General features: G+C 37.3%; 1 protein-coding gene across 1 annotated transcript in view; it reads left to right on the top strand.

The window, feature by feature from the left end:
* Positions 1–13,959: 13,959 nt before the first annotated feature.
* Positions 13,960–14,491, top strand: part of SUSD1 (sushi domain containing 1) — a 56,323-nt gene continuing 55,791 nt past the window's right edge. Inside the window, exon 1 of the mRNA XM_010578186.1 lies at positions 13,960–14,362. Coding sequence (XP_010576488.1) covers positions 13,960–14,362 — 403 coding nt within the window. The remainder of the gene's footprint in view (positions 14,363–14,491) is intronic.

Here is a 14,491-nt window from a genome sequence, read left to right as displayed (position 1 = left end):
GTTTTGCTTTGTTAGCAGTCACACTGATATCAGTTAAAGAGAATCTTGCTGGACTGGGAATGTTGCTTGTTTACTGCACATAAATTGCTTTTATAATGCTAGTCCATATGAAAAATGCTTTGTCACTTTTCTTAAGAATTACAGCTACAGAGGAGAGGAATCATACTAGATCTGAATGTAACTCTAAAGCAGAAAAAAAAGAACCTTAAATTTGAAAGCTAACATTGGCACATATAGCAGAAAATGGGAAAGCTTAATCAAACATAAAGGGATGAGGGCCTCTGACATTCTTTCAAAACCAGAAAGGAATAATTTCTTGGCTTTAACTTAATGTTGAGAGTAGAGCTAATGTCAGCTTTGGACTGTTTGCAGTTTGAAATGTAGAGGTCTACAGTTTAAGTTACCAGAGACTCACAATTTTTTAATTTAAGAAAAATCTAGGTGGTGGATGTTTGCTTTTTGGTTTTGTATATACGTTTATCATTTATCTTTTTATAATTCTCCATTGTTGTTGTTCTGTTTCTGCAGTTCAATTATTCTTGTCAACTTACTTTTAAATTTTTGTATATCTTAAAGATGCTGCCTCTTAGGGAGATCTGCTTTTACAGGAAGTGCAGACAAGCTTTAAAACTAACAGTACATCTTAATGTTTGCTTAGCAGAATGAAGGCCCTAGTTAAGGCTAGTTTATCTCATTCAGTATTCTGCCTTGAATAATTAAAAGCAAAACTATAGTCCCTTTTTTATCATAAAGCATTGTCAGTGAAGGATCAGGACAAAATGAATAATTCTTATACTTTGTGCTTGACTTGTTAGTTAGTGCCAAAGCACAGTTGCATCTCAGCTCTTGATTCTCTAAAGCATATATGAGCAGACCCCTTGATATCTGTGAGAAGAGCAGGATTTGGGAAAGAATACGATTATTCTACAGATTCTTACAGTGATACAAGCTGGAAAGCAGCCTCTGGAGGCCTTAATCCTACCTCCCACTCAGATTAGGGCCAACTTCGAGCAGTTGCTCAGAGAATTGTCCAGTTAAGTTTTCAGTATTTCTAAGAATGGAGATTTCACAAGTTCATAATATCTTTAATATAGATTCTTAATTCTGTTTAAATTATTTGTGAAGTACCTGGTAATGTGCACAGTGTAACTTATATTCTAAAACACTAGTGGTTATACCCTGACTACAGGTGCTGGAAATGGTTGAGGGTAGAGTTCTCTGCCTATGTATATGTCAAGTCCACAAAACAGCTGTGGATTACCTCTAGCTCTGTTTTTTTGGGGTGGATGCATACTTGGTTCAAAGTGTACTAAGGTCTTTTTAACAACCCAGGAGCAGCTTAGTGCCTTTTCAAATGACCTGTGATTTGATGCATAATAGTAAAACTTTTGCTTTGAATTTCTTCAAATGTCTTTGAACATGAGAACAAATTTATGCAACTTTGATTCATAATTTGACTTGGTTGCCTTGTCAGCTGGTCCTGTCAATTGCACTTTTTTTGTGCACTGATACATTGAGGTCCTTTTTATGCCTGAGATATTCCACATACCTGAGATTTGCCTTTATATGACATTTTCTGATTACAGATGGCAAACCTGTGTTTGTATGCTGAGAAAACTATTTGCCTCTCTTTATAATACTGCCAGTGTGGTTTGTGTGATCAAATATCTTGCCCTCCTCCGATTCATGTCAGTAGGAGAGTCGTGAGTTTTGGTGTTTTGGTTTTTTTTTATAAGGGATGTGGACCTACTACTTGGCATTGTATACCATTAGGTCATACTGCTGTTTTTCAAATTAGAGGTCACTTGCTTACAAAAAGCATTGGTTTACCTTTACCTTTTGCCCTGGTATGTTGTTAACTAGAGCAGGACTACCAGACTTAGTGTTGTTACCATTGTGCTGAAAGGATTGTGTACTGGTCAGATTGCACAGAATTTTTTCTTCAGATTAGCTTTATCTTTTAACTGTCTTCTGATGATTTATTTGCTATATACAAGGCTGTTTGCCTGCTCTTTTCAAAGCAAATTCTAACAGTGAGGAATTGTGAATTATTTCAAAAAAGAATGGAAAAATTTGGAGGTATTTAACTTCAGGGTTTTATTGAGGGGAGGATGGGGGGCAGGAACAAAATTGGACCAAAGTTTATGTGCCTTCAGTAGTTTTACATGTAGGGTTTTTTCATATCTGTTGCTGTCTTAAGTATAATAAATAAATTTTTCCCCTGGATATTGTATATTTATATTGTTAAGAATGAATGTTGTCCACTGACTATACAAGAAGTGAATTATAGCTGTTTCAATACAGATTTAATTATTTCTCTGCTTTTACCATTGCAGCTTTTTTCTTTTGTACTGCAATATGCAGGAATCCAAGCATAACCTGCATATTTCTAACTTTGAATAGTAATAACATATTGTGCCTGGAGCAGTCCCAAAGAAAAAAAATGCTGACGTAGTTGAAGGTCTGTTGATAGATCTAGAAAGCTTTTATCTTAGCGCACTAATGTCATCACTGTAAGCAGTTCTTCAGTTCTTGGAAACTGTGCATTATTTATGAGTAGGAAGCTACCACCCTTGTACTTAGTTAATTTAAAGCACTTTCCAATTCTTTTTGATATGTTATCCAATTTCTGCAAATGTTCATCCTCAAACTGCAGCAGCACAAGACAAAGGTTGCTAACCAAGCAGATTCTTGCATCAGAACGTCACCTCACTCTCTGACCAAAGACTGACTGTTCTGGTTTTACTGAGGCATTTTGTGGAAAACCTGTTTTTCTCATGCTCCTTTCTGATGGGAAGACCCAATGCAAAGTGGCCTTTACTTGAGACCACTGTTGGTGGATGAAACACAGTGGAAAATGAGATCGTAATGTGAACCAAATGGTGCAAGATAATGCAAAAGGTTAATGGACTACTTTTAGTGCTGTATTCAAGACACACAATGCATAGCTAAGAATTGCTGACATTGCCTCGTTTTACACGATCTGTTCAAAAAAGTTCCCTTTCAGTTTATAAAAAATGTTCATCTAGCACAAGAAAATGCTGTAAATATTTGTAACATCATGTTTTGGGTTTTTTAAACCTGGCAAAAAGTGTTTTGGGGAACAAATGGAAGTGTAAAATGTTTTTATGTAAAAAACCAATTGTCTTGTATATTTTAGTAAGCAACCGCTTTCATTTGTAAACATCTTGTGGCATTGCAGAAAAAGGATTCCATGTCTGTTGAGATGACTTAATATTATGTCTTCTTTTCAGTTGTAAGGAAACCTATTTTCTGACTTTGTAGTGCACAGTTAATTTGATTTTGTTTATGCTTCAATATATTCTCTTTCTTTTAAGTTAGTATATTTGATGATTACTTGGTATCTATACCTAACTCTTCTTAACTCTAGTTGTTGTAACATGCATTTTAATAAATGTGATTACAGCTGTATTCTATCAAATTTTCCTGTGTTCTTGTCTATTGCTTTGGGTTTTTTCTTGTCTTACAATTATGCAGCTAATAGTGTCTTATTTTCTGTTGTTTTTTTTCTTTAGTATACATGGCCATCTAAGCAAAAGCTTTTTATATAAAAAATATTTTAAGAGGACTAATGCAGATCTTCAACAACAGCAGCACCTAAACTTTCCCCTGATGAGCGTAGAAATTCTCATTTTCAGTAGGATGGAAATCTATCCTACAGCCCTGAGCCAATATAGCAGTTGACAACTGCCTCATTCTTTGAGACAGGGATGAGAGAGAAACTTCAAGCCTTGGGGCCTCATTAATGAGAATTCTTTTCTCTTTTACCATGCTGTACTCTTTTCTAGCCTTAGGATTCAAGTTCGTATCATTTGCACAAAGATCTAAAAAAATGTAAATAGTAGCTGAAAAACATGGTCTGCTTTCAGCTTCCTGTTTCTCAGCTTCCTTGTTGATTGCTTTTCTTTCATACTCTTCTGCTTTCCTTTTGTGTGTTACATGACACTAACTTAGACCCTTTTATTCTTGCATCCAAAATTCAGGACTGATAGTAAACAGGCAGTAGTCTAAAGCAATAGATACAAGTATGTGGGTGACATTGGGAGTACAGTGCCTCCTTCTGAGCTAAAATTCTCAGCCAATCTGACAAGGATTTAGTTGTCTGCCACTGAGTCCAAGCCTAGCAGATCTTGAAGAATTTGAAGTCTTATACATGTACTTAGTGACTGCTGGTGTCTCAATGCTAGGACTAGAGCACTGAGCAAATCTAGTGTAAACTATGCTATTACCAATCTCTGAACATAGATGCTTTTGTAGGGAGAAAAATAAAATTCAGTTTAGACTGAATTGTAGCTTTCAGCAAAATGCTTGTTCTCTGAAGGCTAGATATGTAGTCCCCAAGTGTAACTCTTGATTTTGTCCTTGATACTTAAATATTTGATGAGCATTCTGGACAAAATGCTAGCTTTTGGTGGCCAAAATCTGGCTGCTTTTTTTTTTTTTTTTAGCCAAGTTTGCCTGAGGAAGTGTGGTTGGAGAGTGGTATTCCTACCTGTTTTCTCCCTCCTTAACCAAAAAATAAATCCCATCTCAAATTCTTATCTGCTGTTGTTGTACTGCTGTAAAATAATCACAAGTAATTATTTTTCCCTAAGTAGTTAATGTAAGTGTCCATCTCGGAAAATGAAAAATCACTTTTAAATAGCATGGATATAAAATTTTTTATACCAGAATTTGTTCTGTTACTTGCAAGCTGAAACAGAAAGGGCAGTAACTGGTGAATTTGCCAACAGATAAGATCTCATATGGTTTGGATCAGTCCTAAAAGATTACTCTACAGGCCCAGGACTCACCCATTTACAGAGCTGGAAACAAGGTAATGTATGTTTTAAAAATAAAATAAAAATCCCCTCTTGCATTTCTTAAGTGCGCGTGGATACTTAGACTTGAGTACTTCAGAGTGTAGCTGGTGAGTACAGGTATGTCTAAACAAAAGATATGAAAGTGGAAGTCATGTGGTAGAACACGTAGGTGAGAAGAAGCATAGGAGGTAGAGGCAGAGGGGCAAAGAGACATCAGATAAGTGAATCTTCCCACAGACCGTTTCCAGACCAATGCCTTTGCTGTCAACCAGAAACTCAACTCAGGTGCTGCAAAAAATGAGAGAAATTGTCCATTAAAAATGAGAACGAACCTCTCAAGGGTAGTGTAGGGGAGCAACTTGAGTTGCCTGACTCCGAAAGAGCTTTTATAAGGAGATACTTCAGTCTCAAGTTAGTGATCATCCCCACTTCTTAATATTTGCTGCGTAGGCTATGTCAGTTCATCAGGGTAATGCTTTTAGGTCCTGTTTTTTATTTCCAATCTGCTTCAAGTACAGCTAGTCAGTGTCCATCTGAGAGAATCTTAGCTTTTAATGCAAGCATTAGAAATCATTTGGTTGAAAAGCAAAGGCATGCCTTCTCTAGTACCTGCATTAAATGAACTGTGTAAAGTGTTCTTCCAGCTATGGTTTAACATGTTCTCTTGTGTGTGCATACTGCTTGTATGATGAAGGGTATAGAATAGTTTTTATTGAGGATTTTGTGTGGAGTTTTTTACCATCCAGAGCCCATATCAGTTGGAAAAGCCACATTATTCCATGCTTGGAAACTTTTAAAAAGAGGACTGATTGAAGAATACTGCATAATGCTGCAGGTTTGCAGCTCTGTGGTTGGACATATAGTTTCTATTTCTACCCTGCTATGACGGTATGTAGCACACACCTAGAGAATGTATTTGCGAACACTGTTCGGTATAAGTATCACTGCCTATAAAAATTAAAATGAAGTTTTTTTAAAAAATAAGATCTTAAAAAAAGACACTTAAGGCTATTTCAAATGCTGAAGAAATTAGGATAACTATTCTGTTCAGTACTATGAATTCTGCTGATGGTCTGGGAAGAACAGCCTGTAGCTCCATAAACTATTTTAGTCACAGCAGTGTGGGTGGGTGCTTAGAGGGAGGGTTGTGGGTTCTTTTCTAATTAAAAACTTTCAGTTAAGAATGGACAAAAAATTGAAATTATCAGGTTTAGTTCTTGCCAAAGAACATGGCAATGTGACTCGCTGATTTTTCAGCATTTCTAATCTGTTCTTTCCTTCCCTCCCCGCTTATATCCAGTTCTCTCTTCTGGCCAAATTGCCCCAAAGCAGTATGAGATTTAATAATTAATTTCCGTTCAGCAAAATGTCATTCATGTATATGCAGAATTTGACTCATCTGCTCAACAGATTTGGAAATACCTTGACAATTGTGTAACTAAGGTTCATCATTTTACAAAGCTGTGAAAATAGTTTTTCTATTTAAGAGCACAGTAAGTTTCTGAAAAGGGTTTGGTACCTAAATACTCTCTTCTGTCATGTCTATTAGCTGAGAGTTGTTTCTACCCCTTCCTTCATATATGAAGTTTGGTTGTGTTACGTACTCTTTTCCTTTTTGTGTGTATGTTCTCAGAGTGACTGGATAGCTTCAAATTCCCTCTTGCTGAGGCTTTAATTATCTTGTCAAAAGCATAAAGGGTTCACGCTGTTCCTGTATGTGTTTCAAGAAGCTTACTCTCTTTCTCAGAGCGTTCATTGGTCTATCAGATACTGAACTGGTTGAAATTTTGATAGATTTGCCCCAATTGTTGTGTGCCTTCTGTTTCAACAGTAAACGACAATGCAATTATGCTATTTGAGTTCTTAAAGTTTAAGCATCTCCCAGGATAAGATCATTCAATCACAGGGATATAAAAGTTAATACACAACACCATGCTTCTTGATGCCAAGACTTCTTAAGGCATAAACGTCTTTTTCTCTCTTTCTGCCCTGGGTTGGCACTGTTGGTTACAGCCTGCCTGTCACAAGATGGCCTGGGCTAACTTCACCTTCAAGGCACACTACGTATGCTTGTAAGATTCCTGAAGAACTTCCTGGAAATCTTTATGGAGCCCTTTATTCAGCACTCAGTGCAGGACTATGACTGCTGCTTGTGTAAATTGTTTTTCTTTGAGGAAGGTGTTCAGTTACTGTGTATCTTTATCTTTAGCTGTAGCACAAGTTGCTTATTCTGTGGGGCTTAGATTCTCCCAACTTTGTAATACGGGAAGATTACACTTTTCACTTAGTTTTTATTTCGATGCATCAGATTTTAATCAAGGCCCTTGAAAAAATATTTTCAGAGTCATTATTGCCACTCATCAGCAGGAAAATAGATAAGGAAGAAATTACTTCTGAAGGGTCTCACATAACCGTAAGATGTTAGCAACAACATCCTGCCTTGCCTGGGATATCTCAGTCACTTACTGTCTCATGGAATCTAACAGGAAAATTGCTGATAACTTTGCACATCAATTGCATAGAAGCAATAGTCTTGATTAAGATGCTGAATGCAAGTTGAGAAATCCTGCTGACTGATCCTGATTTTTTTTTTTTTTCCCTTTCAAAGTCTGGGATCCAATCTAAACAACTATCCTGCTAAGCTTACATGTATGTGTCTTTTCACTTACTCTCCCAATGATGGGACCCTAACTTTAAAACACCCCTGGTGTTTCAAAGACTGGAAGGAAGTGTAAAATCACTTACCTGGATCTTAATGCTATGTTAATGCACAGTGTTATATTATTAAGACAGTTGTAAATTGGGATATTTGATTTATGTAGCTGTAGAATGTCACAGATTAAATAGTTGTACTTCAACTAAAATAAAAAATTCTGTAATTGTAATTAGACAGTGAGTTGATGTAGTACATAGCAAGAAAAAAAATACTCAGCCTACTGCAGGACTAAATAGGCAATTGTCATTTAGTTCCCACAGACTTATATTATTTGAATATCAAGTTCTTCTGGTTTATAGAAAGTTCTCCAAGAAGGCAAAAAGAGGATTAATTGTGGGAGTAGCTCATTAACTACTCATTAGAGAGGCATAGTAGCCACACGTTACCCACATCAAGGTTTGTGTGGGGAGAGAGAGACAGGTTTTTTATCTGTTTATTTGTTTTCTGTACATTTTTCTAGGTAAAGTTTCTGGTTTTATATGGACTTTTTTTGCCTACAGATTTAAAGGTTACAACTGACAGTGATTTGTAAAACCAACTTCAATTTCTTGCTCAGATTAATCTATGGGTATTTTGTGGGTTTAGACAAATATCATTTGTCTCAGTTTCCATCTTTGTAATGCTATCACAGGAGTTTTGAGAGGAATATTGCACATGACCGAAAACAATTGCAGTGCCTCTTCTGCAACTCTAAAGTGTATTTTAATTACAAGGTCAGGAAGGTAGTCCAAGAAAAGCAGTTACTGATGCATCATGTGCTTATTGACTGCCTTGTCCAGGTTAATTTTGGGGCAATATTCTAGAATGCAAGTTGGCCATGCATTCGTCAGGAAGATAAGCTACAACAAATTTAAAACATGCCCAAAATTTTGATTCTGGGTCTTAAATATTTTATATAGACCCAAGTGTTCACTTTGTGCATAATTGTCTTTAGAATCGTAAGTGTAGAAGGATCACTAAGTATAAGTCAAAGTTGAACTGTTTTGAGTAAAAATTATTTTGTTATTGAGTAAAAAATATGCTCAGAAATCTGGGTTCCCAAGATCTGGAAAAGCTGCTGTTTGAGAAAGGCTGTGCTGGACAAATCTGTCATTCAGAGACCATTAGAAAGGCACAGTTAATATGCACTATATTTTAATTTCACAATACCCTGCAGTGAAACGCTCAGGTCGTCATTAAGGGGTCTTTTTTTGTATGCAAAGAGGAAAAAAAAGAACTATAAAAGCAGAGTAGGTTATTTCTAAATTTCATGATTTCCAAGATGTAGCTATTTTTTCCTTAGGCACAAGGTAAGTTAATAATGCCTATAGATGTTTCTACACTTCTAATACAGAGACATCTCTGAGTGTTTTTCTGCCAGCCGTGCTTTGTTTTTTTAAGCATTTCACCTCAACAGTGATCATAATTAAGCAACAGCTTAATTTTCCCTGTTTCCTAGCTGTTGTGCTATCTACAGTGACACTTCTCTGCCTAAATTTTCAGATTAAAGCAGGGATGATTAAATTTAAAGAACAGTTTCATTTTGGAAATATCTTAATTTGGAAATATTTTAATATTTGGAAGTATTTTTATCCTAGACAGTGCTTAAAAAAACTCTCCAGAAGCCAACAAATATTTGTATCAAATATCTGTGTTTTTATGGTTTGACAAGCAGTGTCCCAAAGCCAGTACATACAAAAATGCATTTTCATGCACAGACCCTTTATCAGAGATGTACAGTAACCTTCCTAATTTTGGGTGTATATAAAATGGAACAATTGACTAGTCTAATTGTGTCTTTTCCTCCAAATTTTTAGGACCCTTTAGAATGCGAACACCTATCCCCAAAATACTTTCTTTTGCTTTTATAGAGAAGTTTCCATCATCTTTAAGCATCTCTGATCCCTAATTTTTATTTACGTCCTATTGATTAACACATACTCTGTTCCTGGTGGGAAGAAGCAGGTAGTAGACAAAATCGCAGTAAAGGTCAATGATTTTGTCATTTAGCTACTGTATTTTTGTGGTGCAATAACAAATGTTCAGTACTAGACAGAATTCAACCTTTAATTACTGTGGCAAGTGGTCTCTTATTGCCAATCAATTTCTGGATAGCTGCATTACAGATAGTCTTGAAGAGTCTTGTGGGAATATTGTAAACTATTTGAAGATAAAGAGCTTTGCAATTAATAAAAAAAAAAAAAAAAGACTAGGTGACCTTTTATTTCCCTAGAAATGTCCATCTTATATCTTCACTACAATTTATGACAACATATGAATGTCATCACCCAGGGTCTCTTTCTCTTCTGATTGCCAGTAAATGTAGAAATAATAGAGTTATATCTAACTGAATTTTTAAAGACTAAAGAGCAGAGCTCATGCTGGTTTTGTAATAAAACAAAAGCACTCTCTCTATATATACCAAAAATGAAGGCATGATGATAGAAATCTGAAATCCAACTCATCCTTCTGGCTTTGTGTTCCCAGAGTCTAAAAATACAGTAACTTGAGGTGCTTTCTAATTGAGGTAAAAATGGTTTCCTCAAACTGGATAAACAGCATGTGAAAGCTGAATTGCGTACAAAACAACCCAGGGAGTGAAGGTAAAGGTATTTACTATGATAGGTTTGGTTATTAGATTCTTCCCCTCTTCTTTCTCACTACAAAGTGTTGATGCAAATGTGAGATTGCTAGGTGACAAAATATGGTTGGTCTGTAGGGAAAGAAGCCATAGGGAAAAGAATCCCCAGCTGCCTGAACAGCTTGAGGAGAACTGTTCAGTTTATAGTCTGTAGTCAATATTTGATTTTCCCTTCTCACAAGACGTGTATGGAATTTTTTATTTTCATAGATAATATAGTTTGAAAAGTTGCCATATTTCCCATTTAATGATAGCACTTCTAGACTGATCTTTCCCCCAAATATGTAAAGCTAATGGTGAGAGAAGGATAATACAGTCAGTGGGATTTGGTTTTATTCCTGTACCTATCAAAGAAATTATCATTAACAGTTGCCTTAGCTATAAGTTATTATGTTTTGTGCAGCTGCGATAGTAAGGCCAGCATCCCTGTGGATGAGCTCAGGAAGCCTGGCAGAGAAGGAAGCATTAAGCTCGTTGCTGAGTTCTTTCTCTGCTGATTTTAGCAGGTATTCTAGGATCAGAAAGGAAAAGAAGTCTGTTCATCTATTGGGAGTTCAGAAAATCACAACACTATTTATTTATTTTTTTTATAATCTATGAAGGGTGTGCTGTTATTCTTTTTTTTCTTCACTTTTCCTTTGTGACTCTCTGCCTCTCTCCTCTTACTATTGCCTTCACTCAGCATAGCCCTCAAAATAATGTCACAGCTTACATATAACGGCATGAAACAACCAGAAGCAGCGACTACTCATCAGTCTTCTTGCATGACATTCCAAGATCCAGAAGCATTAGGATGCTGCCCCATAAACTGATTGACGCTGCTTCCTTGTGGTTTAAAAACTGAGGCAGATTGTAGTGACATGAAAGCTTCTATCAGAGAAGTTTACATGCATCATCTCAGACCCACTTTTATGGTATTAAGCCTCAACACACCTATGTAGGAATATTATCCCTGTTTCATAACTAAGTGGGAGGGAGAAGCGAAGAGAGGCAGAAAGGGGTTATCTTATCGAAGGTCACAGTGAGTTTATGGCAAAGCTCACTTTGGGCTCCTACTCCTATGCTAAACCCCGCAGATAGCAGCCCTTTTACTCTGTAGAACTGCTTTTCTGATTAGCAGCAACTGTCAGCAGGCTTTATCACCTACCATGCTCTGGCATACTCTGATGTCTGTTTCATCCAAGGCCTATCCTCCAGGGAAATTGTAGAGAAGCATTCAATATTTAAGGTTTAAACTCAGGTGTCTCTAATGCTTTTGCAGAATTCCCATTTCTTTTTTCATCTTGACCTCACTTGTCAGGAGTTGAGACAGTGGCATAGGGGCACCTGAGGTTACAGACAGAAATGCTGCAAACAATTTGAGTGGTCATATTTCCTTTGTAGCAAAATTCAGTACAAGAAAATGCTTTTCTTCTGCATAATATTTACTGAAGCATTTTCATTAGAAGCTGAAGAGGGTCAGCCAATTTTTCAGTTATTTCTGCTTCAACAATTGCTGTTGCTTATTCTGGAAATTAAGTGGATAACCAGAAACCAGTTATTAGTCTGATTCATTTTAAATAGGCAAGAGAGGCAGAATTCAGATGGAAGGAACCTTCCATCCAGTTACAGTTACTCTTTTCATTGCTAGCTGGAAAGAAGTGCTTGATAGCAAGCTGTTCGAGAATGCAACTGCATTATCAATAGCTGTGTGATCTGTTAACAAAGATGAATTACATTTATTCAGTCTGGCTGAAGATGTTTGCTGTGTTTTTAAAAATCTGTTTGCTAAAAGAGCCATTAAGTATCAAATATTTTGTCCTTATATGTCAGAATAAGTAGTGTAATCTATGCCAAACATCCTTACAAAAAGAATGTGATTTAGATGACATAGTAACACTCACTGTCTGCAAAGGAGACATAACAAATACAGATGACTGAAGAGATGTTTAATCCTGCTTGCCTTTCTGATTGTCAGTTATCTCCATTTAGACAGCTGCAAGGAAAAACTGCACAGGAAACTTCCAAGTATCTCTGGATGAGTTCAATTACTTTGACCATCACAACTGTTTTCTTATTACAACGAAGAGAAATGGAAGCAAATACTGGTACAGATGCGTTCTGGTTAACAAGATTTAATGCTATTAGGGCCAAAGAAAACATTGTAATTACAAACTAGGTCCTTTAAGTTTGACAGTGAAAAGATTAAAAACCTTATCCTATCCACAACAGAAAACCTATGTGGATATTATCCTGTATTTTCATTAGACAGATTTTTGTAGGAAATAAGCTAAATTTGCCTAAGCCGTAAGGATCAGCATGTTGGGAGACTGATCTGTGCTACCCTCCTGAATCTTTAATTGTCTTTCTGCATAAATTAGCTCAGGACTTGGGCAGGTGACCTCAGAGGCAGGTGATCTGTGACTCATTTCAGTGGCTGATTCAAACCTGATTCCAGATCATGAAGGCTGTTGAGAGTCTCTTGTGAACTGAAAAAAAGACTTTAACAATTTAACTAGAAGTTAGGTTGAACCTCAGAGTACCATTTTCAGATTACAAAGAGGGTGAAGTATTGGAACAGACTGCCTGGGAATGCTGTGAATTCTACATCACTGTCACTATAAAGAGCAGGTTAGACAAGTATGTCAGGAATCATTTACGTAGTTGATCTAGTTGTAGAGCAGAAAAACAGAATAGATGACCTCTCAACATAATTTTGACACTTTCCTATGGCTGTGCTTTGAATTTAGATGTGCAAACAACACATATGCAGTTTGAAGTAGCCTTTGTGTGTAGCTTAATTACTCAGTATTGAAGTATGTCTTAAACAGCAGCTAATTGGCTGTTTAAGACATACTAGACTGGAACAAAACAAGGAGGTTTGTTCCAGTCTAAGTCCTGTATTTTCTTCAACTGATACACTTCCTTGTTACTTTCTTTAAAGCATGTTTATATTACTTTTTTTTAACTTGTTCTCTTTATAAATATAATGATTTATTTCTTCAGGCTTGCTGCCAAAAATACTTTCCTGTTTGCTGTGTGAGGTGTTTATAAACAGCTTTTTATGAAAGGAACAGTAGAAATCGCAGTGGTGCAACTTGGTGGGCTACTAAGGGAGAGAAAAGATGTGATTTCTGAATAATTTTTAATATGTTGTGCAGCACACTTCCTCTCTGAATCATTCCTTATAGTGACAAACTACTTACCACCATTGAGAATGCATGCTTCCAATTCCAGTAATTTAAGATAGAAATATGCAGTACTGACATCTGCAGTGTGTTATTGCAAAAGCAGGGTCACCCGTGATGTAACTGGCCACTGTTGAAGACTCAGGTTGCTCTGTGACCTGGTCAAGATGAATACAGGTAGCAGAAGCCAGTTAAAAATGTATACATGGTTAAGTAGGCAGAACGGTAATTAAAAAACACTGGAACAGATAGACTTACATAAATAAAAGTAAATCAATAAAGCTGATAGTCTTATGAAACCGAGTTTTGTTTCCATTAAAATCAGACACAGGTTGTTTGGTCTTTGTTGTTACAGCATAGCAGAAAAAGATCAGGTTATGTCACTTAAATGTAGTCGTGGTGGAGGACTTGACTGTGTTAGCATGAAAGGGCATTAATGTAAAGCCAACATAGAACATGAGCAAAACTTCTTCAGGAAGTTCATTAGAGCCCATCAAAGATGTCTAAATCCACCTTTGTGTTAGGCTTCCCCCAGTCATCTCCTTGGCAGTCCTCTACTGTAGTTGTGGCAACTGCGTTTCTAGATAAATACAAGTTTATGCAGCTTTCTAAAATTCAGACTCGCAGACCTGAATGAGGACCGTGAGCGTTAGGAGTATTACCATTCTTCTGCAGCAGAAAACTCTTCGGGCAGCGCTCCTGGTACCGATTAAAACCAAAATTTTGGGATTCACCTGTACTGTGGCAAAGGCCTACAATGAGAAAGCGTTGCTTAATTTCAAGTACCAAGGGCTGGTGGCATACCGTTACAATTTTCATACGCTTGTAAAACTGATGAGCCCACTTCGGGTAAGCTTGCAGTCAGGGCCAGCAGAGCCGTCGCCCAGCTCCCTCTTGCGCGCAAGGGGACGTGGGCCCCTTCCAGACGCGGGGCTGCAGCATTGCCCCAGCGGGCCCGAGGACCTGCCGGTGGCCACCTTCCCTCAATGCCCTCGGCCAGGAGGTGCCCCTCAGACCCAGCGCCCTCAGCCAGGAGGTGCCCCTCAGACCCAGCACCATTAACCAGGAGGTGCCCCTCAGACCCAGCACCATTAACCAGGAGGTGCCCCTCAGACCCAGCGCCCTCAGCCAGGAGGTACCCCTCAGACCCAGGGCCCTCAGCCAG

Source organism: Haliaeetus leucocephalus, unplaced genomic scaffold (genome assembly GCF_000737465.1).
Source record: "Haliaeetus leucocephalus isolate CR32 unplaced genomic scaffold, Haliaeetus_leucocephalus-4.0 Scaffold605, whole genome shotgun sequence".
Classification (NCBI taxonomy): domain Eukaryota; kingdom Metazoa; phylum Chordata; class Aves; order Accipitriformes; family Accipitridae; genus Haliaeetus; species Haliaeetus leucocephalus.
This window is presented reverse-complemented; position numbering and strand designations above follow the sequence as displayed.